The 27,247-nt window shown below is 40.3% G+C and overlaps 1 protein-coding gene across 1 annotated transcript in view; it reads left to right on the forward strand.

Moving 5' to 3' along the window:
* LOC144498908 (uncharacterized) overlaps positions 1 to 25,166 on the forward strand; it is a 30,852-nt gene extending 5,686 nt beyond the window's left edge. Inside the window, exons 2-10 of the mRNA XM_078220795.1 lie at positions 1,033 to 1,386; positions 3,041 to 3,367; positions 6,185 to 6,301; positions 9,349 to 9,768; positions 13,430 to 13,792; positions 17,171 to 17,479; positions 18,748 to 19,074; positions 21,646 to 21,960; positions 23,042 to 25,166. Of these exons, the coding sequence (XP_078076921.1) occupies positions 1,033 to 1,386; positions 3,041 to 3,367; positions 6,185 to 6,301; positions 9,349 to 9,768; positions 13,430 to 13,792; positions 17,171 to 17,479; positions 18,748 to 19,074; positions 21,646 to 21,960; positions 23,042 to 23,349 (2,840 nt within the window). The 3' untranslated portion in view covers positions 23,350 to 25,166. The remainder of the gene's footprint in view (positions 1 to 1,032; positions 1,387 to 3,040; positions 3,368 to 6,184; positions 6,302 to 9,348; positions 9,769 to 13,429; positions 13,793 to 17,170; positions 17,480 to 18,747; positions 19,075 to 21,645; positions 21,961 to 23,041) is intronic.
* The last annotated feature ends 2,081 nt before the right edge of the window (positions 25,167 to 27,247 follow it).

Raw genomic sequence — 27,247 nt, forward strand, 5'->3', positions numbered from 1 at the left:
CGATTTCCCAGACCCCCCACCCCACCGCGCGCACACATTTAGTTTAATGTCCTCTCTACCTTCCTAGTTATGTGGTTTGCAAGAACACTGGTCCCAGCACGGTTCAGATGCAGGCTGTTCCAATGGTACAGCCCTATTTTCCCCAGTACTGATGCCAGTGCCCCACGAACCGAAACCCACTCCTCCCAGAGGAGTATGGTCAAGCCTTGTGCCTTTATTGAATTGCCCAAAAGCTCAGGACAAAAATGCTTCCCTGGTTGCTTTCTGCATGGCAGCATCGACTTGCCCACCAATCAGCACCCTATTCTCTTGTAGTATAAATTGTGATTATTATTTGAAATGTGCCATTCTTGTGTTTGTCCTGTGAGTGCAAGACAGAAAGCTTCAGCAACATGTCTCTCTCTTTATTGATACTCAAGTTCTGTCCTGCCAAACAGCTAGTTGATGTTAGGACAGTTGACCAAAAGCTTGGCTAAAGATGCAGGTTTGTAGGACCATCTAAAGAAGGAAAGAGAAGAGGTTTAGGAAGGAAGTTCCAGAGCTTAAAGCTTAGCCAGCTGAAAGCATGGCCACCATTGATGGGGTGATTAAAATTGGGGCTGAACAAACGGGCAGATCTGGCAGGCTGCATCGATCTCAGATGGTTTCAGGGATGGAGAAGATCAGAGAGGTAGGAAGGCCCTGGTGGGATTTGAAAATAATGAGAATACCTCGCCTTGTTGAACCAGTGTCAGCAAGCACAGGGATCAGGTGAGACAAAGGGTAAACGGGATTGGAAAAGGGCAGTGAAATTTAGAATGAGCTGAAGTTTATGGAGGTTGGGAGGTGGGAGAATGACCAGGAGAGAGCATTGGATAAGCAAATGAGGGTGGAAGGAATAGGAGGTTAGATGAAGCAATGTGCGAAGAGGCTGATGTAGAGCTGTTAAGCTGGGATGGTCTTTTTACATTCTTTAGTACATTGAAATAAATGTAGACACGGTCTTGTCTGGTAGACACTAACAAAAACAACCTTCTATTATTAAATCTGCAGAAAGCAAGTTGGAATTGAGAGTGAGTCAAAGTCCTGTGGAAGTAAATCATAATGAAAATGGTCTCCTGCTGTGTGAAATCGCTAAACTCACTGGGGCGACATTGAACTCGACGAACTTGGGCGTATTATGGACAGTCACTCGTGGCACTGAAACATCAACAGCCTTTTCCTACGCTTCTGGAAATATAAAGGAAGCATGGCCAGAAGCTGAGCTTTTGGAAAGCTCCATTCTAAATGGAAACATGTCACTGTTGCTAAGACATGTCACATTTAAACACACCGGACAGTATAAATGTGAAGTTGTTATTCCACCAAATGATAAGGCCTTTAAGATAGTGAAGCTTGAGATTTTAGGTAAGCTGAATTATGTGCAGTAACTGTAATTTTTATAACTTGCAGTGTAACCCAATGCCAGCAGTTTCACATTTAAGTTTGTCTTTATAGCTTTTGGAAACGTAATCTGGTGGAGGGAATGCCCTTAGTTATAAAAGCAAACTGCTGCAGATGTTGGAAATCCTGAAACGAAAATGCTGTAAATGATCAGCAGGTCAGGTGGAATCTGTGGAGAGAGAAGCAGAGTTCTTTTCATCAGAATGGTTTAAAAAATAAATAATTTTTACCTAGCGTTTAATGCTTTCTGACCTGATGCGTGTTGATATCAAGCTATGTAATTTAAATATGTTGTACATCAATTAGTTGAATCAATAGCAAGAGTAAAAGTTAAAATTGGAAGTATTGGCTGTGTAAGACAGCATTTTGAGAAGGAAATAAAGAACAAGTGTATGTTTGGTTGAGGAAGTGGCACTTGCCTCAAATAAGCACATTGTTGCCGAGGGATAAACACTTAACTACTGTTAAATATGATTAATTATCTGTAAGAGCCATTGAAGTATTTTTCACAATTGGAACTGAAACAGATTAAAAGCCTGCACATACATAGTAAGGCTTCTCTGAAATTTCAATGTTGCTCTTTATGAAGAAAGAAGGAGCTTACATTTATATAGTTCCTTTTACTTCTGGAAGATGTCATTCATTCAGTTATGTTGAGTCTGCAACATAACAACAGGCCTTTTGGTCCACCTGGTCATGAAACCTTTTTGTTATGTTGAAGACAACTATCACCCTTAGCTTCTCGCTTCTAGAGAAAAAAGCCCAACCTGTTAAATCTTTCTTGATAATTTTGCAGTTCTGGTACCATCCTTATGAATTGTATTGACACCTTCTCTGATGGCTGTATATCCATTTTATAATATGGAAACCAGAACGGTGCACGGTACTCTGGGTGGGGTATAATCACATTTCTATGGAAGTTTAAGACTGTTTTTCAACTGTATTCTTCTATAAATGAATCCCAGTACTGGATTTGCCTTTTTTAATAGCCTTATAAGAGTTGCTTCTAGTGATTAATGTATCTGAACCCCATAGATTCCTTCTTCTCTACCTCATTTCCACTTATTATCCAGCCAGTATGTGGCCCCCTTATTCTTCTTGCCAAAATGCACCAGCTCCCACTATTGCAGGCAAATTAATTTCAGTGATCTATTTTGTTAATAGTTTATTGATGTCATATATTTTTGTCACTTCTTCACTGAGATGTCTGCAGCTTCCACTTTGTTGCCTTCTGCAAGTTTTGGAATTGTACTTTGGTTCCAGAGTCCAAATTGTTAATGTAAATGGTGAACAAAGTGGTCCCAGCAGTGACGAGCACCACTTCCCATCTTTTGCCAGTCTGATTAGCTACCCCTAAGCCCTACACAATATGTTCTCTTTGGCCATCCGCTCGGCCGTGTGTTCAACTCTCTTTTTAAATATAGGAATCACGCCAGTTGTGCTCTATTTCTCTGGCAACATTCCATTTACAAATTATTTTTTTAATATACATAGCCAACAGTGCCTCTGCTATTTCTTCACTAATTTATTTTAGCACGCTCATATCCAACCTAATGCATTACTGTTCAAGTGTAGCCACAGTTATTAGTGACACTAACTGTATCCTTTATTTTGGCAGCACGTCCTACAGTGACTGTGATTTCAGAAAATATCGTGGAAGTTGGCACAGGGGGAGAGATGGCCTTGGGTTGCCAGTTAAGTGATTATTATCCTTGTGACAGCAGTGCTGAATGGTTTCAGACAACCCCATCACAAGGAGAGCCAAAATTATTAAAGGACATTTGCATTGCCCCGCCAGTCAAAAACCCTGATGGAACATGTAACATAACCACTGAAGTTAGGTTGGAACCTCGTGTAGAAGACATTGGCAGCACTTTCGAATGCCGTGTCACACATAAGACGTTTTCCGAGCCTCTCTCTGTAAAAGCTTCGGTGATTTTGAAAGGTCAGTTGCAATGACAAATGCAAAGTATAACATTTTTTTTATTGAAAAACACTTCAGCGTTATCCAATGTACTGCAGTTTTTACTTCTTGGGGAAACAACTAAATCAGAAACTTTTAGGTGGATTTGTTTGATAACGACAGCTAATGAATTTTGAAATTTCTTGTGTTTATTAAGATACATTTTTACAAAAATGTTAATATGTAACTCAATCAACTTCTTTCTATTGATGTGATCTAATTAGATTACTTATATATTATGAATATTTTGTTACAGTTCTAAGCATTTGGGAGGTTTATCAAATTCATAAATATGTATTTTTTAAAAATAAGATTAGCGTTCCATCTAATGAGTTGAACACTTTTTCCATCCAAGCATCTATTTCTGACCGTCAGATATGTCTTGATGACCGCATGATCTAGAGAAAGTTTAATTGATTTCAATTTTCCCCTTCATTACCTGAACAAATCTTTTTAGTGGAAAATGATCCTGTGACCATTGTTTCCGAGACTTGGCTCCAATCTTACCTAAGATTTTTTACATAAAGTTGCAAATTATATACAGCACTGAAAGAGGCCATTCAGCCAACTATTCCGTTGGTGTTTATAACCACACTGGTTGTAAACTGGAGTAATTCACACTGGTTTTTTCAGTGGGAGTTCACACTAGAATCTCCCACACTTTGTGCAATGCAGAGGCCACCAGCGTGAATATCATTAGATTTCAGGGCGCGGGGCCTATTCCCGCCTGAGTGGCTGAAATCAGCGTGCCTCTGCGCATGCGCAGTGGCTCCAAACTGTCAGCCTTCCTGTTGCGAGCCAGCTCAGTCATTGGCCAGCCCTGGGAACCCACAGTGCTGCCCCCCCAACCCCCCCCACGGCCCGATCGTGGGCCCTCCGGCAATTCCCAGGCCAGCCTCGAACCCCTTTCCCGTCCTGGATGGCCCCGATCTCCAACCCCCCACCCGCAGTGTCAATACCCCCCAGCCCGCCCGATCTCCAGCCCCCCCCCCCCCGCCAAAACAAATTCACCCCCACCTCCCCCCAGCAGTCCCGACCTGCCCCAGTCAGTCTTGATCGCTGGCCTCCCTCCGGCCCCTATCAATCCCCATGCAGAGTGGCAGCGGAACCCCCCACCAGGGCACACCCCCCTATAGGCCCTATCCCCTTGGCACTGCCCGATGTCTGGTGGACAGTGTCAAGGTTTCCCATGGGCACTTTGCCCCTTGGGCAGTGCCAGGGAATACAGGCTGGCATTGCCAGGGTGCCCATACCCAGGGGGCACCACCCCTCACCACCCGACCCCCTGGGGGGGCCCCAGTTGCCCCCCACTTCCCTCCTGCGGGGTTGGGCCGCCAGTTCCCCGAAAGTGGGGAGCTAGACTGAACCCTGCTGGAGTGAAATACTGGGGTGGTATAGTGATTAGCTGCCCCAGGGACCCGGGTTCGATTCCCGGCTTGGGTCACTGTGTAGAGTTTGCATGTTCTCCCCGTGTCTGCATGGGTTTCCTCCGGGTGCTCCGGTTTCCTCCCACAGTCTGAAAGATATGCTAGTTGGGTGCATTTACCCGAGCAGATGCTGTAATATAGCGACGAGGAGAATTTCACAGTAACTTCATTGCAGTGTTAATGTAAGCCTTACTTGTGACTAATAAAAAAAACTTTAACTTTAAATACTTCTTGTGGGGTGGGAGATGCTAATGGGCCCTCTAATAGCATAAAAATGACATTAAAATAAGATGTAAAGTATTTACCTGGTGTTCCTGCCGGTTTCCAGTGTGAATCAGATGGCGCCAGAAATCCAGCGCTGGGAGATGCGCACGCGGCGGGAATGCATGCGTGAATCCTACACATGTCTTGATGTGAGATTCTCCCACCACGCAGCGCTAGAAAATTAGCATGGCAGGGTGGGAGAATTGCCCCCAGTGTCTCCATTTCTACCTTGTCCAACTGATCTGTAATTTTGAAGACCTCTATCAGGTCACGTATAAGTCTTCCGGTTTCCAAAGATGATGGCCCCCAAGCTATTCAATATTTCCCCGATAATCTCTTAGTTCTGTACCATCCTTGTAAACCTTTTTTTCCCCACACTTTCTCCCATAATTGTATGTCTCTTTTACTAGTACATGACCAGAACTGTACACAGTACACGGAATGCAACCTGACCAGGTTCCTATACAAGTTTAACAAATTCTGTACCTCTAGAAATAAATCCCAGAGTTTTCCTTACTTTTTAAATGCTTTTTGTTGCAATGCTGTTTTGAGCGATTTGTTTCCTGAGATCCCCTTGTACTTCTATTCCATTGTGTTTCTATGACTGTAAAGTGCGGATGACGTTTCTGTTTTTTCTTCGCAAGTGTACCTCATTTATTGAGGCTAAAGTTTATTTTTAACTACCTGGTCTGCAAATATTCCAATATCTTCTCTAATTATGTTGCAGTATTTTTCAGTGTTAGCTTTGCCCTCTCGATGTTTGGTATCAGTTGCAAGTTTTGATCTTAAGTTATTTGTTCCCAATCCCAAAACATGAATGTAAATTATGAATAACAGTGATAATAACAGTGGTCTCAGCACTCATCCTTGTGGAGCACTGCATTTATGTTACAAGTAACCAGTTTTCTAAGTAACACAACTGGGGTACAAACAATACAAGATGTTTGGGTGTGAAAATAAATGCCAATTAGTTGTGAGCACTGGCTGACCCAGAGCTGTGCTAAGTATTTATCTACTATACTTTATCCTATTCTACAATATTACACGGGGTGAGTAGTGGTACAATTGAAACCAGTTGTGTGAGAAATATGAAACTTTTCTTTTACAGAAGCAGAAATCCGTCTGTCAACATCATCAATAGTTGGAAGCGTGATTGCAAGCATTATTATTTCTGTTGCCGTAATAGCACTCATAATTTTCCTCTTTATGCGGTTCAGATATAAAGGTAAGGCTGCATTTTGGGGGTTGTGTGCCACTTTGGACAGTTTAGGGAATAACCTTGAGAGTAAGATGACACCAAAGGAAATTTGGGTTATGGACTGGGGAGGGAAGCTGTGCGTTGAGAACTTTTACTGCTGGTTGGTTGCTGTTATTGCAACAAATTTGTGCATCTTCTGGTTAACCAATGGTATCTCAAATTTGCTAGGATTTTTTTTTGCTTCCGCTTGTGGCAGTTCCAGTCAAATTTGTTTGCAGGCACATTGGCTTTGAAATCACTCCGTAGGCTTGGAATACAGATACATAATTGTTTCGCTATTGCTACAAAGAAAAGAGAAACTGTTGAAGGTTTTTGTCTTGCACTCATCAAGATAAAATCTCAAGAATGCCAAATTTCAAAGGGAACTATAATTTATCATGAAGAAAGAGTGCCGATTGATTGGCAGGTGAATGTTGATTGTTGGATGTGTCGCCATGGAGAATGCACCGATTAACAGTTTGCAAGTTTTCAGTTAAATTGAAACTAGCCAAGTTGATTCTGCTCACGGCGTTTCCATGAGAATACCCCAGAGAAATGTTGCACCCCTCACCCCCAAGCTTTTCTTTTGTTGAAAAAAGTGCAATGCCTGGACATGTTATTTTTGTTTACAGAGGACATGACCCTCTGTGATTGTGTGAATAGCTGTAGTTTCTGGTAAGCATAAGTGAGCCCCATTGTAAACTCCACCCCCCCCCCCCCCCAACAGATAACCTTGAAATGGTTGTTATGAATGGTTGAAATAGCACAGTTTGGATTGTTAAATAAGTGCTGCCCGATTCCGGAATTATATTTAATGTTCGACCCTGTTTTCTGAGTCCTGCAAGCACTGGCTGGTTGAGTGCAGTCCATACTCTGCCTTTTGAGAACAGCCAAAGGTATGTGCTGTTTGATATGATCCACCAGATATTGGAATGTAAGGCCTGTATTCCTGGCATTTCACTGGCACAGGAACTCAAGTCACATTACTCATTGATCTTTTTGGCTTGACGGCAGCATCCTGTTAGTGGTGAATACCACTCGTTGCTACTGCATGGTAGTGGCTTGAAACAGCTAGCTTCACCTGTTGTTCAAATTCTTGCGATACCTTGTCCTTCCAGGGCACCAGAATTGTTAACCCTGGGGCCTATTCATGAGTTTGTCAGCAAGCAATGACGTGATCAGGGTAGCCAATTTCCTGCAGGAAAGCTTTGATGTGGCCTTTCTTGGCATCAAGATTTCTTGAGCACATGGCTTGGGACTTATTACTGACGTTGCCAAGAAGACAAATCTTGTAGGGTCCAGAGCTGTTGTGTATCAACGTGGATATTCACCAGAGAAAGTACGCTTGTAGAAGTAGTAGTAAAAGTAGGTAGTAGACAACTCTTGGCAGATTTCTCAATTAGAAAATCGAGGAAAGGAAGCTCATTAGAATGTTCTACTTTAAAGGTGTATTTGAGTGTGGCATGGAGCCCATTAAGATGTTTAAGGAAATTCTTACCTGCAGCTTCAAATATAGCAAATGTATCATCTACTTCTCAGAAGTATGAATGTGGTAGATAGTTAGGGGTCATTCTCTTAAAGAAGCATTTCTCCTGGAAACCAACAAAAATGTTAGCAAGAGCTGGGCCTGGAAGTGATAAAGTTGAACTCAGATGCACAAGTGGCTGGGTTTATAAGTTCAATGAATGTTGTGGGGGTTTTATTGAATTCATAAATATGTATTTTTAAGTTTGAGATACATTCCATCTAATAAGTTGAATATCTCTGACCTTCAGATATGTCTTGATGACTGCACGATTCTTGAGAAATTTTTCTATTTTTCGCTTCATTGCATGGACAAATCTTTTTAGTGAAAAATGATCCTGTGACCGTTGTTCCCCATGGTTCACTGCATCCACGTTTATATAGGTTGCCCAAGATGCACAAAAATCTTGTGCATTTTCTAAAAATTCATTTATAGGAAGTGAGCTTTGGCTAACCCAGTGTTTATTTCCCATCTCTAATTGTCTTCAAAAAGGTGGTGATGAGTTGCCTTTTTGAACCGCTGCAGTCTCTGATGTAGGTACACCCACAGTGCTGTTAGGGAGAACATTCCAGGATTTTGCCCCAGTTACAGTGAAAGAACAGTGATATTTCCAAGTCGGGGTGGGATGTGATTTAGAGGGGAACTTCCAGATGACAATGTTCCCATGTGGCAGCCACTCTTGTCCTTATGGATGGTAGCAGTTGTGAGTTTGAAAAGTGCTGCCTAAGGAACCTTGGGTGTGTTCTGCAGTGCATCCTGTAGAAGGTACACACCACTGCCACTGTTGGTGGTGGCAGGAATGAATGTTTGTGGAAGGGATCCCAATCATTGTCCTGGATGATGTCCAGCTTCTTCAGTGTTGTTGGAGCTGCACTTATCAGGCAAGTGGAGATAGTCCATCACACTCCTAACTTGTGTCTTGTAGATGCTGAATAGACTTTAGGGAGTCAGGAGGTGAGTTACTTGCCACAGGATTCCTAGCTTCTGACCTGCCCTTGAAGTCACTGTATTTAAATGGCTACTCTAGTTTCTGGTCAATTGCAACCCCCAGAATGTTAGTAGGAGATTTAGAGCTTTATGCGTTATCTTGACTGGTTCAGCACAACATGAATTGGCCAAATGGTTAAGTGAGTTGCTGCGACCAATCCTGAGTGAATTTTCTGCATACGCGATAAATACTTCACCTTCATAAAGATTAACAAGACCTGATGAGTGCAAGATGAAAAGCCTTTACAACAATGCTCCTGGCCAGCGACCATCATTATTTTTGTTGTTTCCCATTTGTTCTTTAATGATCTATTATATTTTGAAATTTCCTCTGTGCTCCATTACCAGAGATCTGATCTGCCTGTCTAGCACCCTTTCCTGATGCTCTTTAAATTTATCCTCCACATCTTGAAGCTTCTGAAATAAAAGCAAAATACTGTGGATGCTGGAAATCTGAAATAAAATGCTGGAAAAACCTTTCTGAATGATCCAACTTGAAAATGCTTTATTTCTTTATTCCTAGTTGCACCAAACGTGTCACAAATTCAAAGACCTGTGCAAGTTGTACACAAAGAACTTGCAGAGTTTGCATGCCAAGTGTCTGGATATCGACCCAATGTTATTACTATCAGCTGGTATTTGCAGAGACGCAATGACAGTGAAAAGTTGATCGCTGAATGGCAAGAAGACGACATATTCCTTTTCCCTTTCATCACTGACAGGAAACGAGAAAGGACTGGTGAAAGGAATGAAAATGATGTGGAATGGAAAGTCAAGGCAGTCAGTTTTCAGAAAAATGATGATGGAACATTCAGCATTTCCAGCGTTCTTGAGGTTTATCCTGACATCAATGTGGACAATAATGCACAAATCATATGTAAAGTGATGCATTCATCTGACAGTGAAGGCATCATTAGAAAGATTGACTTACAAATTAAGGGAGGTAAGCTTTTAATCAAAATCCACTATTCCGTTAGGTAGAACATCTGGGCACTTTCCAGCCTCCGCTGTTTTGTGATCATATTAAATGTTGCAAGCCCAAGACATGTATCCTAGATCTGCCACTTTTGAGTTTTCAAATTAATGATTAATGATATTTGCAGCAACCTTTTATGGATGTCCACATGCTTCTTGAGTTGAATGTTGCCATGGTGTTTCAGTGAGTTACCTGAGAGTGGGCCTCTTGACAAAGTTTGACCTCCTCATAGAGATGACAGTGTTAAAATTACATGTTGCTGTAAAATTATCCATCTAGAATTCTGTCCGAGTGTTTTTAAGTTATATGATTACTAACTTAGGAAATAAAGCTGTGTGAAATTGAAAAGGTAAAATGGAGGGACAGCTGCACTGAAATGTTCAATATAGCATCAATAGACTAGAATATATCTGGAACCAAGGCTGTGAAAGATTGTGGAGGGAGTGGGGGAGAATTATAGCAATTCAGCAGAGAACAGAATGGGGCCTCAAGAAAAGTCTTTAGTCAACAGTTAACACAGACATGGTATAAAACAAGTCCCTTTATAGTTCAATGTTTACTCTTCTAACCCTAATGCCAAAACACAGTCCTATAGATTTTTTTCCATTAATAGCATTATGATTTTTTTAATTAATGACACAAATTAGGAAAGGAGTGTTCTACCTTTAATTATATATTTTTAAAAGGAAATAGTATAGACTTCAATATCATTTTGTAACCATTTTGCAGCTTTTCTGGCCCTTGCACCCTTTTCACCTGCTCATTTAAAAAATATTTTGATTTTCTATCACACTCTAACTCTAGTTTTGTCATACACCTTTTCAGTTTATCTTTTACCTCCACTCCTTCCTTTGTTGCATTGTTTTGAGCCTCATGTAACATTTTGAAAAATCTTCACTGCTGATCTATTTACCAACTTAAAATCATACCATCGTATTACCCAGTTATTCTTAATTCTCTGAGATGTTGACATATTTCATCTGCTGGCTTATCTTTACTATTTGGTGGCCTACATCAGTACACAGAAGCATTTGTCTTCCTTTCCTTAACTGTATCCATATAGATTTTGTTCTAACCTCAGCCTTTAAAATATCCTTGCATTTTAACAGTGGGATAGAATGCTTAATGCACACTTGACCTCACTTTGTTCCTTCTGCATCTCTCCTGAAGAAGTTTAACCAGGAATATTAAGTTCCCAGTTTGTCCAAACCTTAAATTATTTTGATTATAGCTGCTATATCATATCCATAAGCTACCAGTTCATTCAGTTTGTTTTGACCACTTCGTCCATTCGTCTACATACCACTCAATCTTGAGTCCAATTTTCTCTTGGTTTATTGGCCTTTTTTCTTTTTCCTAGTTATAAGTTTTTGTTATCTTTTTATTCGTTTTGCTTCTCATTACCTCAAAGTCCCTTTCTCGTCTAACGTTTTATCATTGCATTTTCCCAACTAAGCCTTCTACTTCTACTCCAACAGCTTGTCCCCCTCTAATCTCAAGTTTATTTTTTTTACCACTTCCTCAACATACTTGTTATATTCTTCCTGCTGATCTATTTACCCTCTTCACAAGGACGTTGGTGTCACTTTGGATGGGATGAAGGCTCCTTGGCTTCAATTTGCTCCCTTCTGTGGCTTTGGTGCTCAAGTTGGACACGCTGTCCGTTTTCAAACCTATTGGCTTTGGTTTTTAGCCATAAATAAAAAGCTATTTTATTGATAGACTAGGAAATAACTGGATTGTTGGGTGTTTTATATAAACGAATATGAGGTTATTTATCTGATTTTAATCTGCTCGAGGTGATTCTCAGCAAATAATGCAATTGAGTTATTGGAACTGCCCCTTTTTGCCTGCCTCACCCTTCTCTCCTTGTATTCCATCACACTTACAATCTCCTGTTTCTGTCACTGCCCTGGAGTCAGAGACGAGATTCTGACCAATTCTTTTCCCCATTAGCAAAGGAGTCTAGAATTTTGGAGCAATTTCGGGCTGGGAAAGCTGTTGAGGCTAGGTCGGTTTGAATATTTCAGAGTTGAGATTGATAGATTTTTGTTGGGCAGGATTATTGAAAGAAAGCATTGTTAAATAATGTCCTTTACAATCTCATGACATGCCAAGGCTCTTTACAACCAATGAAGTACAATTGAACTATAGTCTCTGTAGTAGTTATGAGTTATGGAGTCAAGACAAGTGGATGGAGTATATTATGTGAAAAGTGAAGTTGTTCACTATGACAGAAAGAATGAAAAAACAGAGAGTTAAGTTTAAAGTTTATTTATTAAGGTCACACGTAGGCTTACATTAACACTGCAGTGAAGTTACTGTGAAAATCCCCTAGTCGCCACGCTCCGGCGCCTATTCGAGTACACTGAAGGAAAATTTAGCATGGCCAATGCACCTAACCACGTCTTTTGGACTGTGGGAGGAAACTGGAGCGCCCGGAGGAAACCCATGCAGACACCGGGAGAATGTGCAGACTCCTCACAGATAGTGACCCAACCAGGAATTGAACCCAAGTCCCTGGCGCTGTGAGGCAGCAGTGCTAAGCACTTTGCCACCAATCCACCCCGTTCATTACTTAAATGGCTGCAAAATCCTGAGATACAGAGGGATCTAGATTTTCTAGCACATAAGTCACAAAACATTAATATGCAGGTACAGCAAGAAATTAAGAATGTTAATGGAATTATATCCTTTATTATAAGAGGAATTGAACATCAAAATAAGGATTTTATGGTTCAGCTGTAAAGGATATTGATGAGACCTCATCACAACTAATGTGTTCAGAGGAGGTTTACTAGATTGATACCAGGAATGAGTGGGATGTGCAATTCGGAACGTTTAGACGGACTGGACTTAATTCCCCTGGAATTTAGAAGATTGAGAAGTGAGCTGAAGATTCTAAACAGTTTTGACAAGGTGTTGGTGTAAAGCATGTTTCCTCTTGTGGTGAGTCTAGAACTAGGGAGCACAGTTTTAAAATTAGGGGTTGCCCTTCTAGGAGTGAGATGAAGAGAATTTTGTTTCTCTGAGGGTTGTGTGTTTTTGAACTCTGTTTCAGAAGAGTCATTGAGTACCAACTTGAGTACCAAAGCCACAGCTGGGTCATTGAATGTCTTTAAGATGGAGGTTGATAGATTTTTGTTAGGTAAGGAAATCAAACCAAAGATTATTGGGCGTAGATGGGAATATGAAATGTGAAACGTAACAGGCTTAAGGGGCTGAATGGCCAACTTCTCCTATATGGAGTTAAGCTGGAGAACGCCGATATCTAATTGGATGGTGGAACAGGCTTACGTTGCTGGTCCCATATTTCCAATTCCGTTCTGAGTGACATTATCTTTTTGTTATGCCTGTCCTGAATTTGGAATAGCATTGGTGGCGGGTCGGGGGATTGGTACATGTAAAAACAAACAAGAGCAGCAGCATGGGTTAGGATGCAGAAGATAGAACAGAGAGCTGATCACTTGTATAACTTACAGAAAACTGAAAACGCTTAAGATAATGGACACAACATTGCTTAATACATAAATAGATAATATCCTTTAATTATAAAAAGATGAACCAATAACATTTATCTTGAGAAGTTGTACCATTAAAACTGAATGCTTTGTGGTTTTTTTTTCAGTTCCTCCTAAGTTGGCGAACATAATTAAACCTCCAGTCGTGCACCATAACAATTCTGTGATGCTGACTTGTCCGATAAATTTCTTCAAGCCACATCCTCTGAAGATCATATGGTATAAAATAATAGATGGAGAGAAAATCCCTTTGCTGAAGCACAATAATGGAGCTGAAGAGAATTTCTATTTGAACAAATATACCCATTCAATGATTAAATTTGATTATCCTGACTACACTCACAGTGTCTGCAGCATGCTGCTCTTTACTGCAACAATCCAAGAAGATGAAAACAGTCAGTATTCCTGTGAAGTTGGACACATTGGTTTGAAAGATCCAGTGGAGAAGTTTGTTCAACTGAATGCAAAAGGTAACAGAAACGCGGTTCTTGATTTGCTGATTCTCTTTTATAATGTATTGGTGCCTTCCTTTCTCTAACATTGCTACGATGAATTTCAGTATGAGGGGATAGAACAAACATCTATTCTGGGCATCTGTTGTCAGGATTAAGCATTTCCAAATGTTTAATTGAATGGATGTGAGCAACTATTGCAAATTTGACCACTTCTTATGTTAACCTTCTGTGGCCTTTCTGTGAGAAAGTATTCCTTGGATCCTAGACCATCAGGTGTTGAGCTGACTCCAACTTTGCTTGTGTAGGATGTATAGGGCATTAAAAGGGGGAGATGATCATCTGTTTTTTTCTTTGAATGTATTTAAATCCGGAGATGAAAGCATAATGTGCTAAATCATGATACTACCGTATTCTAGACTTTTAGATTGCAGATAACCTCCATAAATTTGTATGAATCTAAGTTTATTAAAAAATTTAGTCCAAATTTCATAAAGAATTATCCTTGTAAATACAACATATGGAGTACTTTTGTACATCATCGGAAGAAAAGGGCTGATGCTACACTTGGGGTGTGAAGTGTTTACCCTTGACATATGAAGCAAGACTGGATCAACTGAGCTTGTACTCACTGAAATTTAGAAGAATAAGAGGGGTTCTCACAGAAACATATAACATCCTGATGGGACTGAACAGGCTAGATGCAGTAAGAATGTTCCCGATGTTGGGGAAGTCCAGAACGAGGGATCACAGTCTTAAGAATAACGTCTATTGATGTTGCAGTGAATTTTCACAACAGGCGCACCCAGAGTTTTATTTAAAGGATGATGTTGATGAGAAAAAGTTGGTAAGTGAGAGTTCTGTCCAGGATGAAAGCCAGATTGTTCGTGGTGGAGGTCAGAAGTGGCATTCCAGCATGTGCAGGTCGCTTGTGTGTATCCTACGTGCTTCCTTCAGTGCTGATGTCTGTATCAGCAGTGAAATGTCATGGATGTAGATGGACATCCTGGAATTTGGTGGAAGGCATGTCGCTGTATAGATGTGAAAAAGGTAGTGCTGCAGAATACTGCTCTGCCTCCTGGCCCTGCAGTTGCTCAAAATTCCAATTCCAGTAAGGCAGCTCTTTTTCAATTTATTGTAATTTATTCTACTATCTATCACATATTTTTCTATTCAGATTTCCCATTTTTTTAATAATCCAGCTTCATGAAGCTTTTGCTTTCCTTGCACGTGGTGAGGTTCCACTTTCTGTCTTCACTGTTCCATTAGATACATTAGCCTTGTGCTCCTTTTTTGACGGCTTGTTCTTAGTATTAGTTACTTTCTTTCATTTCGTCAGATCTTTATTGCATTGATATTTGTGAGAACTTGCTGTGTACACGGTGATCTTGGACATTTAAGTTCACATTGCTCAGCCTGCCATCCATAAGGAGTTGAAAAACATCAAAGAATGTTAAAAGTGTGCTGACCTTTCTGGGAAACTGCAGCTAATATCCATGCAACTGTTGTTGTGCAACCCTGAAGGACAGAATTGTGGGCGCGTGCAACATAAACCCATATATCATCACTGATCCAACAGCAGAGGTCACTGGCTTCGACCTCCAACAAGACAGTGGATGGCACTCAACATTGTGAGTGCCCAATAAGGGGCAATCTGGGGTGCGATTGTGACCATCAGTTCCTGACAATGGAACGCATTGCAATAACCTTTCCACTAATATCTGTTGCAGGAGGCATCTCATTTCTTCACTCAGAAGCCACAGAATGGATAGTAAAACCAGACATCTCATTATAAGCTGTCCTCGTCATACAAGAGTAGTAATAGTGAAAAAAATGAAAAATTGTGATAAGAAAGCTCATTGAGTTGGAACTAATGCCCTTACATAGAGTTGATTCTATACCTTAACTTAGAATGGTTAATGTTGATGGAACACAGTGGAAAATGGTATTGCAGAATCTACTCCCTTCATCATTAAGAGTCCAAACCTGAAATAATCACATCTCTTCTTTTCACAGCTGCTAGTGGACCTGCTGTTTATTCCTAGTGTTTTCTACTTTCAATTCCAATATGCCATCTCTTTTACGTTTTGTTGTAAATTATTCTATCAACATCACTAAAAACATACCATCAAGTCTTTATTGCATTGATGTTTGTGAGAACTTGCTGTGCACAAATTGGTTGCCGTATTTCCCAGTTACAATAATCAGTTGGAAAGCATTTTGATGCTTTGAAAAAAAATTCCTTTCCCATTCTGAATAATAATTTATCTCCTCCTGCACCCCCCCCCCCCCCAACTGTCTGTGAGTTAGGAAGTCTAGGATCCAGTTGCAGAGGGAGGAGCTGAGCCCGAGGCCACAGAATTTGGAGATGTGTTTTGTAGGAATAATGATGTTCAAGGTTGAGCTGTAGTCAACAAATAGGAGTCAGACATAAGTGTCCTTGTTATCCAGGTATACCAGGGTTGAGTGTAGGGCTAGGGAGATGGCGTCTGCTTTGGACCTATTGCAGTGATAGACTAACTGTAGTGGATCCAGTCAATTGGGTGGCACGGTGACACATTGGTTAGCACTACTGCCTCTCAGCACCAGGGACCCGGCTTCGATTCCTGGTTTCGGTCACAGTCTGTGTGGAGTTTGCACACTCTCCCCGTGTCTGCGGGGATTTTCTCCCGGGTGCTCCGGTTTCCTCCCACAGTCCAAAGACGTGCTGGTTAGGTGCATTGACCCGAACAGGTGCCGAAGTGTGGCAACTAGGGTAATTTCACAGTACCTTCATTGCAGTGTTAATATAAGCCTTACTTGTGACTAACAAATAAACTTTAACTTTCTGGAAGGCCGGAGTTGATCCGTGCCATGACTAACCTTTTCTACACATGCCCATGGACACTGTTTGACATTTTATACAAATTTACCATTTCCTATTCCAATATCTTCTCGGCTTGGTTGGTAGTGAATGTTGGAGATTCAGTACAGTAATGAGTACTGCACTACTGGCGCATCTTCTTTTGAATGGACTATTTAAGCGAGGCTTCATTCTTCTTAAGGTGGATGTTAAAGAGACTATTCTATTTCAAAGTAGAAAGGTAGTGTTCTGGCCATTATTGAAACTGGAGAGCTCTTTTCTTTTTTATTCATTCGTGGGACATGGGCATTGCTGACTGGCAAGCCCATCCCTAGTTACCCAAGGGCAGTTGAGAGTCAACCACATTGCTATGGCTCTGGAGTCACATGTAGGCCAGGTCACGTAAGGATGGCAGATTTCCTTCCCTAAAGAATGTTAGTAAACCAGATGGGTTTTACCAACCTTCGACCAATGTTCCATATTGCCAATATTGGAGATATATATGTAAATTTATGTGTACCTGTACTAATGATCTACTGATTTATGTTTTGCAGCTTTTCCTACTCTTAATGCGATCATCAGTGAGCCAAGGAATCCTGTGATTGGAAAACAATTGACTTTGACCTGCAAAGTGCATTCATTTTACCCTAAAGATATTACTGTTCGATGGCTGAAAAATGAAGATGTTATTACGGATACAGAAACATCTGAAATAGTTAATTCTGAAAATGTGTTGTATGAACTTACCAGTTCATGCACATTTACTGCAACATTATCAGACCTAAACAGTAAATGTAAATGCCAGGTTCATCATGAGAGTCTTATGTATCCAAGGTTTGCAGAATATATAACTGAAAGCTTAGGTATGTTTATTCTTAGTTTAAAAACATTTCTACAATATAAAAATGAGGATGTCTTATTTATAATCAAATTATCTTGCATTCTAATTTCACAAAATGGATTCAGGGAAATTAATGGTGGTAAAATCTTTCACTTTTCATGCTTGAATGTAGTTGTCAGCTGTTTCTGTTGTTTGCACTACTGGAATTTAAAAGTGCTCTAATGGTACAAAATGGTTAAGTGCACCTCATAGTACCCCAAATAGGTTTGTAAGAGAATTTCACTACTACATGTAATTATTCAGGGCAGATTTCAGCTGAGACACAGGTTATGCTGGTAGCTATCTTATTTTGGCTGTGGTAAAATCAGCTTACTGTCATCAAAATGAAATTCAGTTTTGAAGTTATTGGTGCATTGACGGGAATTTTTTGTTCCTCGGGCCTTATAAATTTTTGGCGTGCTGTACTTAAAATAATCCAAGTGAAGAGGAGAGGAAACTGCACAAAACTGGGTGCAAGAAATTGGGTTACATTCTTACTAGGCATATTAAAAGTAGATCTGGTATTGGTGAAATGGTATTGTCCATTAAAATGTCTTATTTCTCAAAAACATGAACAGTGTTCAGGAAATTATGCTTGACCAGACATTAGGCCCTGATTTTACCGGCACGCCCGCCCGGGGCTCGTAAGATCGCACCCAAGGCCAACGGAGAATGCCATTCTATGAGCCTCGCCCGCCCCGGTTTCGAGGCGGGTGTGCCCGTAAAATTAGGGCCTAAGTCCTTGATTTTGTAAATTTTACTAGAAAAACAAACTATTTCTACTGTGGAATGACAAATCAGCAGCACGATTATTACATTGTCTTTATTCCCAGTGTTTGAAATTATATATAACCCAATTACTCTGTTGCAAGTTCAGGTAATGTACCAAAATCCTAGTGACAATCTTACGATAGTTATTCTCAGTTGAAGCTACAATTTTCCTGATCTGCATAATGTTCTAGTGATAAAACATAGTTATTTTTTGGAAAGAAAGACTGAGTATTTCTGTGGAGTTTTGCAATGATAAACTAACCTAGAGAATAACATTAATTTAAAATAAAACTTGTTTGCATATGTGGGGCTATCTAAATATAGGACTGAATGTTAATAGCCTACTTGTTTGCTGCTTTCCAGTTACAGGCCCTGAATAAATTCAACATAGTTTGTTACACAATTTTTGGTACTTATGTCTGCAACAAATATTGGAACGATGTACTTCAGTTTTTCCTGATGTATTTCTTTTTATTTCAGTATCTTTCCCTAAAGTCTCTGAAATTACCTGCAGTCCTGCCACCCCTGAACTAGGGAGAGAATTGACTTTAACCTGTAAGATAAGTGACTTTTATCCAGAGGATATTCAAGTTGAATGGCTCAGAAACGAGGTGAGAATAAATGACGATGTAAAATACGGAGTAGTTAAGGGAACATCACAATGTGAAAATGGTCTGTACAACAACATCTCCACAGTAACCATGACTCCAAGTTCTGATGATCATCAAGCTGAGTATAGAATTGAAGTTTGTCATTCCAAATCTTCAACCAAACCTTTCAAACAATGTTACCAGCTATTTCTTAAAGGTGAGTTATTTTTCTGTTTGGCGAAGCGAGCTGTGTTGGCAATTTTTCAAAGATCTTAATGATAACAGGATTTGTGTCTTGCTCTGTGGGAGGTTAAAAATGCATAAAAATGTATTTAAAATGCTAAAACATCATCTTAATTGTGCAATTATGTCTTCCCTTCCATTTTATTTGTTCTGAATGAGTGGCTCGATTTGCCACTGTTTAATTAACATTATTGAAAAATATACGTACAAACATACAAATTAAGAGCAGGCGTAGGCCCCTTGAGGCCGCTCCTAATTATACAAAATTTGCCAATGTTAGTATCATTTTCTGCTTCATCTTGGCCTGTGGAGCCTAAGATAAACATGTACGACAATGAAAGGTCTGCTTACTATGTTTAACTTTTGAATATTGTTACAATGAGGTTAGCAGGAATGAACTGACTCCTTTCTTTATCCCATTCCTGAGTTAGTTGTGACGGAATTTGAATTTTAACGGAAGCTGTTGTGGCCAATGCAATTATATATTTAACTGTGTATAGCTCGGTGCAAGAAATAAGCCAGCCAGGTTCCTCAAGTTTACAGAAGTTAGTTTTTTAGTTGCTGAAGCTTAATCAGGTAAACGTGCGGAAAAAAATTCACAAAAGTTTTAAAATGTGCAAATATGTTTTAATAGTCCTGTTGCAAAAACAACACACAAACACTCCAAACATGCACAAAATGAGAAAAAATTCTAACTGCCAGATCTTAAAATAAAATTGGCCAAGTAGCAAGTCAGAAAAAAAAATTCATAAATCGTCCAAGAGGACTTTTGTTTTAGAGCTGAAGAGTCCCTTTCCACGTTGGAGCAGTCACCTGCAATCATGGCTGGTTGATTCCAAATTCTCCTTCGAGAACTCTTCATTTGTAGCAATAAAGTCTCAAATTACAAACAGCTCAGCTTTGACAAGGTACCGCATGGTAGGCATAAAGTTAAATCTCACGGGATCCAGGGTGAGGTATCTAAATGGATACAAAATTGACTTCTTGACAGAAGCCAGAGGGTAGTTGTAGAGAGTTGTTTTTCAAACTGGAGGCCTGTGACCAGCGTGCGCCTCAGGGATCAGTGCTGGGCCCACTGTTATTTGTCATTTACATTAATGATTTAGATGAGAATATAGGGGGCATGGTTAGTATGTTTGCATACTAGGATGCTACCGGGACTTGATAGATTGAGTTATAAGGAGAGGCTAAATAGATTGGGACTTTTTTCTTTGGAGCGTAGGAGGCTGAGGGGTGACCTTATCGAGATCTATAAAATAATGAGGGGCATAGACAAGGTAGATAGTCAATATTTTTTCCCAAAGGTAGGGGAGTCTAAAACTGGAGGGCATAGGTTTAAGGTGAGAGGGGAGAGAATCAAAAGTGTCCAGAGGAGCAATATTTTCACAGAGGGTGGTGAGTGGCTGGAACAAGCTGTCAGAGGTAGTAGTAGAGGCGGGTACAATTTTATCTTTTAAAAAGCATTTAGATAGTTACATGGGTACGATGAGTATAGAGGGCTATGGGCCAAATGCGGGCAATTGGGATTAGTTTAGGGGTTTTTAAAAAAAGGGCGGCATGGACAAGTTGGGCAGAAGGGCCTGTTTCCATGCTGTAAACCTCTATGACTCTGAGAGAGGTTTCAGAAGAGAGATGGGGTAACTATCTTACACCCAGCATATTTTTTTCACCCAAGAGCTGGAACACGTGACCCCTCTCTGAGAGCTGCATAGATTCAGGGTCTCTACAAAAGCAGCTGTTATCCTCCACTAATTCAGCGTAGTGGCTGCTGTAGCCAGTATCCTTTGGTTAGAAAAAAAAATTCAGCCGATCGTGTTATAGATTAATATTTTAGATAACATATCTTCATAACAGTATGAAGGAAAACCTGAGCACATCCTCTTGATATTCAATGGCATTATCATCATTGAATCCCCACCATCAATATCCTGGAGTCACCAATAGCCAGAAACTCTATTGGATAAACCACATAAATGTCTCAGCCACTAGAGCAAGTTAGGTTGACACTCCGTGATGAGTGGCTCATTTGAATCACCAGAGCCTTTCCACTTCTACAAAGCTGTGATTGATTACTGTCTGTGTAGCTCTTTGGGTGCACTTCAGCAACAATGAAGAATCTCACCATTAAATAATGTAGGCTCCTTAATTGACACCCTGTCTGGTATAAATGTTCACTTATTCCACCTGTGGTGTACTGTGGGTGCAATGTGAACTATGTACAGGAAACACTGCAACAAGTTGTCAAAACATCTTCCGCTTAACCTCCCAAACCTGTGATCTTCAGCACCTGGAAGGACATGATTTGGACATATAATGCCATTCCTTCTACACCTAGGCCAAATTCCTGAAATTCCCTACCCAACAACACTACGGGAACCTGCATGCAGCAGTTTATCACCTCTCTGAGGGTGAATAGAGGTGAGTAACAAATGGCAGCCTTGTCAGTAAGACCCATCCAAAAAATAATTAAAATGACATCTTGGCAGATAGGATGTGGCTTAGTTTGGTCTTTTGTATTAATTAAATATTATTTCTCTGTTTATAGGCTCGCCAAAATTTTCAAAGATCAAAATGAAGCCAGAGAACCCTTTGTATGGCCAGCCTTTATCTGTGTCGACTTCAGTGTATGAAATTCCCCATAACAATGTTACAGTCGAATGGTATAAAGCATCTGAGCGTATTAAATATGTCAAAAATTCAAATCCTGTGCTTAGCAGTGAAAACACTTACAAAATAGATAGTCATCTGGAGTTTACAGTGACTGCAGAAGACTTTGAAAGAGATTTATACTTTCTGTACAAAGACAATTCTAAAACTGATGTACCTGAATTCAAAAGACGTATTCAACTGCCACTTAAAGGTGAGTGTATCTCATACATTTATCTTTATATATGTTTGGAAAAGCAGGTTTTGTTGATAATGCATATGAAAATAAATATATAATACAGCATTGAAGATGATCACCCTGTTTTGCTGAACAACAAAGGAATCGTTTTCATTGTTCGCCTCACGTACAGTTGCGAACAAACCTTTAGTGGGTTTGTCAGGAGAGTTTTTCCAGCTTCATCTAAATTGCTCCAATTTAAATGAAGCTGGGGCAATATCTGTCTGTGTAGCTCTTTGGGTGCACTTCAGCAACAATGAAGAATCTCACCATTAACTAAAACAGGCTAATGGGAGAATTGCAGGGTAAATACATGGGGTTATGGCGATAGGGCCTGGGTGGGATTGTTGTCGGTGCAGGCTGGATGGGCTGAATGGCCTCCTTCTGCACTGTAGGGCTTCTATGATTCTATAATCTTAGATGGACTTTATTAGCAGGGAATCTGTGACATCTGTGAACAGGTCTAGTAGCCTGCAGACTTCAACAAGATTGAAGACTCTTCACTGATGCATGCAGATATCAAAGCTGGAAGTAAAAACAAAAATAAAGATAATTCACATTAAAAGCATACAAGAAGCTTAAATAAACCACATGGGATCAATGGAAATATGAAAAATGTACAAAACAGAAATGCTATATAAAAATATCATTAAATTTTCATATTTCTTCTGAAGGACTGAGACTCCACACTTGTCAAAATTAATTTTTCAGGGCTGTTAAAGTTGTGGTTAATCCTGATTGAGCAGGCCAACTTTTTCATTCATTTTTAAAGTGAGAATAATGGATAAATGAACTCAAGGCTTACACCGTGATAGTGATTTCTGTGCAGATTCCATTGGCGAAGCCAAAGGAGGGGCAGGATATCACAGATAACATTTGTTTGTGCAAGTGAATTTTTATTATTTTATACCACTCTTTGGAACTTAAAATAAATGTTCAACTTGAATAGTTACTGAGAAAGCTTTTTAAGTCCTTAAAACCATAAAAATAAATGTATTTTTAGGAGTCTCATTGCAGTTGATATTTTTGTTACATTTTGTTTCTGCATTTTTCACAGCTGTGACTCCCAAAGTATCAGAAATCAAGTGTCATCCTGCTCGGCCCAAAAATGGTGAAAATGTTACTCTTACTTGCATGGTTCAACATTTTTGCCCAGTGGACATACATATTCTTTGGAGCAAGGGATGGACGGAATACAAGGATAAGCAAAGTGTCGAAACACCCAGAATTGACAGCAAGGGACTTTACTCCACAGTTACGAAGTTGTCTATCGTCGCAAATACAGGTTCAGCAGAGTACAGCTGTGAAGTTCGGCACACAAAAACCAATGATATTATAGAGAAGATGTTCATTCTGCATGTTTAGGTATGTTCTGCAATTTCCGTGCTCCTTAATAATTTGCTTTTAATACTAGCCATTTTTGAACAATTAAACAAGATAGATCCAGCTTGAGGAGGTGGAGACCTGAAATAAAAACAGAAAATGCTGGAAAAGCCCAGCAGGTCTGGCAGCACCTGTGGGGAGTGAAACAGTTCACTTTTTGAGTCGGTGTGACTCTTCAGCGATGGAGAGCAATAATGATTGTGTACCTCGGAAGCTCATTGAAGCACTACTAGAGTCATAGAGGTTTGCAGCATGGAAACAGGCCCTTCAGCCCAACTTGTCCATGCCGCCCTTTTTTTGAACCCCGAAGCTAATTCCAATTGCCCGCATTTGGCCCATATCCCTCTGTACCCATTTTACCCATGTAACTGTCTAAATGCAGTTAAAAGACAAAATTGTACCCGCCTCTACTGCTACCTCTGGCAGCTTGTTCCAGACACCCATCACCCTCTGTGTGAAAGAATTGCCTCTCTGGACCCTTTTGTATCTCTCCCCTCTCACCTTAAACCTATGCCCTCTAGTTTTAGACTCCCCTACCTTTGGGAAAAGATATTGACTATCAAGCTGATCTGTGCCCCTCATTATTTTATAGACCTCTAAAAGATCAACCCTCAGCCTTCTATGCTCCAGAGAAAAAAGTCCCAGTCTATCCATCCTCTCCTTATAACTCAAACCATCAAGTCCGGGTAGCATCCTAGTAAATCTTTTCTGCACTCTTTCCAGTTTAATAATATCCTTTCTATAATAGGGTGACCAGAACTGTACACAAATTATTCCAAGTGTGGCCTTACCAATGTCTTGTACAACATCAACAAGACGTCCCAATTCTTGTATTCAATGTTCTGACTGATGAAACCAAACATGCTGAATGCCTTCTTCACCACTCAGTCCACCTGTGACTCCACTTTCAAGGAGCTATGAACATGTACCCCGAGATCTCTTTGTTCTGTAACTCTCCCCAACGCCCTACCATTAACTGAGTAAGTCCTGCCCTGGTTCAGTCTACCAAAATGCATCACCTCGCATTTATCTAAATTAAACTCCATCTGCCATTCATCAGCCCATTGGCCCAATTGATCAAGATCCTGTTGCAATCAGAGATGACTTTCTTCACTGTCCACTATGCCACCAGTCTTGGTATCATCTGCAGACTTACTAACCATGCCTCCTATATTCTCATCCAAATCATTAATATAAATGACAAATAACAGTGGACCCAGCACTGATCCCTGAGGCACACAGCTGGTCACAGGCCTCCAGTTTGAAAAACAACCCTCTACAACCACCCTCAGAAGCCAATTTTGTACCCATTTAGATACCTCACCCTGGATCCCGTGAGATTTAACCTTGTGCAACAACCTACCATGCGGTACCTTTTCAGAGGCCTTACTAACGTCCATGTAGACAACATCAACTGCACTGCTCTCATCTACCTTCATGGTTACCCCTTCAAAAAACTCAATCAAATTTGAGAGACATGATTTTCCACCCACAAAGCCATGCTGACTGTTCCTAATCAGTCCTTGCATCTCTAAATGCCTGTAGATCCTATCTCTCAAAATACCTTCCAACAACTTACCCACCACAGATGTGAGGCTCACTGGCCTGTAGTTCCCAGGCTTTTCCCTGCATCCCTTTTTAAACAAAGGCACAACATGGTACTAGTTCAAAAGCACTAAAAGATTTTGTCACTGTGGTCTTCATCCAATTTAAAAGTCTCCTCTATTACAAAATGTAATATAATTAACAGATACAACAGCTTTTAGGTGTGTGTAATTGTTCACTATTAACATTAATGACCTGGGGGTGGGGTGGGTGGGAGGTAAAGGTTTCCGAATTTGACGATGATACGAAGAGGATGAAAGGGCATGTTGTGAGGGTATTGTGAATCTGCAACGGGATATAAATAGATGGGTAACTGGGTGGAAACCTGGCAAATGGAGTGTAATGTGGGGAAATGTGAGGTCACGCACTTCACTAGGAGGAATCAAAAAGCAGATTATCATCTAAATGGAGGAGACTGCAAGTGGGTGAAGTACAGAGGGATCGAGGTGTTCTAGTTCATGAATCCCAAAAAGCTAGCAAGCAGATCCAACAAGTCAATAAGTAGGCAAATGGCATTTTTGGTCTTTATTGCAAAGGGGTTGGAGTGTAAAAATAGGGAGGCTTTGTTGCAATTGTACAGGGTGTTGGTGAGGCCTCACCTGGAATACTGCAGACGATCTTGGTCCCCTTACCTAAAAAAGGATATTGTAACATTGGAGCCAGTCCCAAGGAGATTCACCAGGCTAATTATTGGGATGAGATGATTGTACTATCAATAGAGACTAAAAGTCTGGGTCTTCATTCCTCTGAGTTTAGATGAGTGAGGAGTGACCTTATTCAAACATGCTTGACAGGGTATATGGTGAGATGTTCTCATTAGTGGGAGAGTCTCGAACAAGGGGACATAGCTATAAGATAAAGGGCCGGTCACTTAAAACTGAGGTGCGTAGACATTTCTTCTCACATAGGATGGTGAATCTCCAGAATTCTCTGCCGCAAAGATAGTGGAGGTTGGGTCATGAGAAGAATTTAAAGTGGAGGTGGATAAATATTTGATAGATCAAGGGATAGATAGAGGGCTCTAGGGAAATGGCACAGAAAAGGAGTTGAGGCCAGCATAGATCAGCCATGAACGTATTGAATGGTGGGGCAGACTTGAAGGGCCTGGTGGCCTATTCCTGCTTCTAGTTCTTGTGTTCTTGTGAAATGGCATTAGATACATTAAAACTTGCGGTTTGAAGATAGAATCTCATGCTGTGCAGAAAATCCACCTCCACTAAGATGTTGATCTTGGGTAGCAGTGTAAAAGTGAATTGTTGCATACAGGAAATGAAGCCCTTTTGAGGGAAAATCATCACTGAGCTGTTCTCACATTTGTCTACAGCTGAATAATAATGTAGCATCAAGTTTTTTTTTCTGAAACACAATCTGAGGAGAAAGCCTTAAAAAGAAATGGTGTCGGTCATATCCGTTTGGATTGATGCAGTCCAAACTTCCGGATTAATTTTATAGACAATCTCTTGCCTCCTATAATTTTATATACTTTTGCAGTTTTATTATTGCAACATTGAATCAATCTTTCTTTACTATTCTATTCACAAAATTTGAAAAGTTACTCCAATGTGGTTTATTTATGTAAAATATGAACTCATCTCAATGTTATTTTCACATATTTTCTATCCGACACACACATCGACTTGAAAGATATTCTCTGTAGTGAAATGGGCTGCTTGTTCTTACATTGAGGTGTGCATTTTAAGAATGCCTTTTTCCTGAAATACCTTGGGCTGGGTGATGCTTTCGAACCCCTGAAACCCCAATTCAGCAGGAATTCTGTAAATGTCATGATGCAAGCTATGAGATTTAATTCAACAAATCTAATCATTTAAGTCTTGCACCAAAAGAAGCACCACCATAGAAGCTGCCACATTAACAGGGAATCAGCCTTGCCTCCATGTGACTGCATTCCCACATTAGGTGACTCATACTAACAGTTTCAGGTCTCAGAAGATCTTTGGTCTCTCTAATCACTTAGTATTCCCTCGATGCATTTAGTACCTTCTGAAGTGGCCTGGCAAGTAGATTAAAATAAGAATTGATATTAAATGTGGTCTCGTGAGCAAGAGGTCGCCGTCATGTCTAGATGCTTCTCTAACACTGGCAGCCGCCCAGCATTAGAGCTGATGGATCTATTTGGAAATTGGCCATAATGTAGAATATTGCAATACTAATGGGCCATTCTAGGTGGTAGTTGTCATGAATTATGACCATGATGTGAGGTATTCCAATTTATGGTAAAGAGGATCTGAACTGAATTGATCAGAAAACCACTTTG

The sequence above is a fragment of the Mustelus asterias genome, chromosome 9 (assembly GCF_964213995.1).
Source record: "Mustelus asterias chromosome 9, sMusAst1.hap1.1, whole genome shotgun sequence".
Classification (NCBI taxonomy): Eukaryota; Metazoa; Chordata; class Chondrichthyes; order Carcharhiniformes; family Triakidae; genus Mustelus; species Mustelus asterias.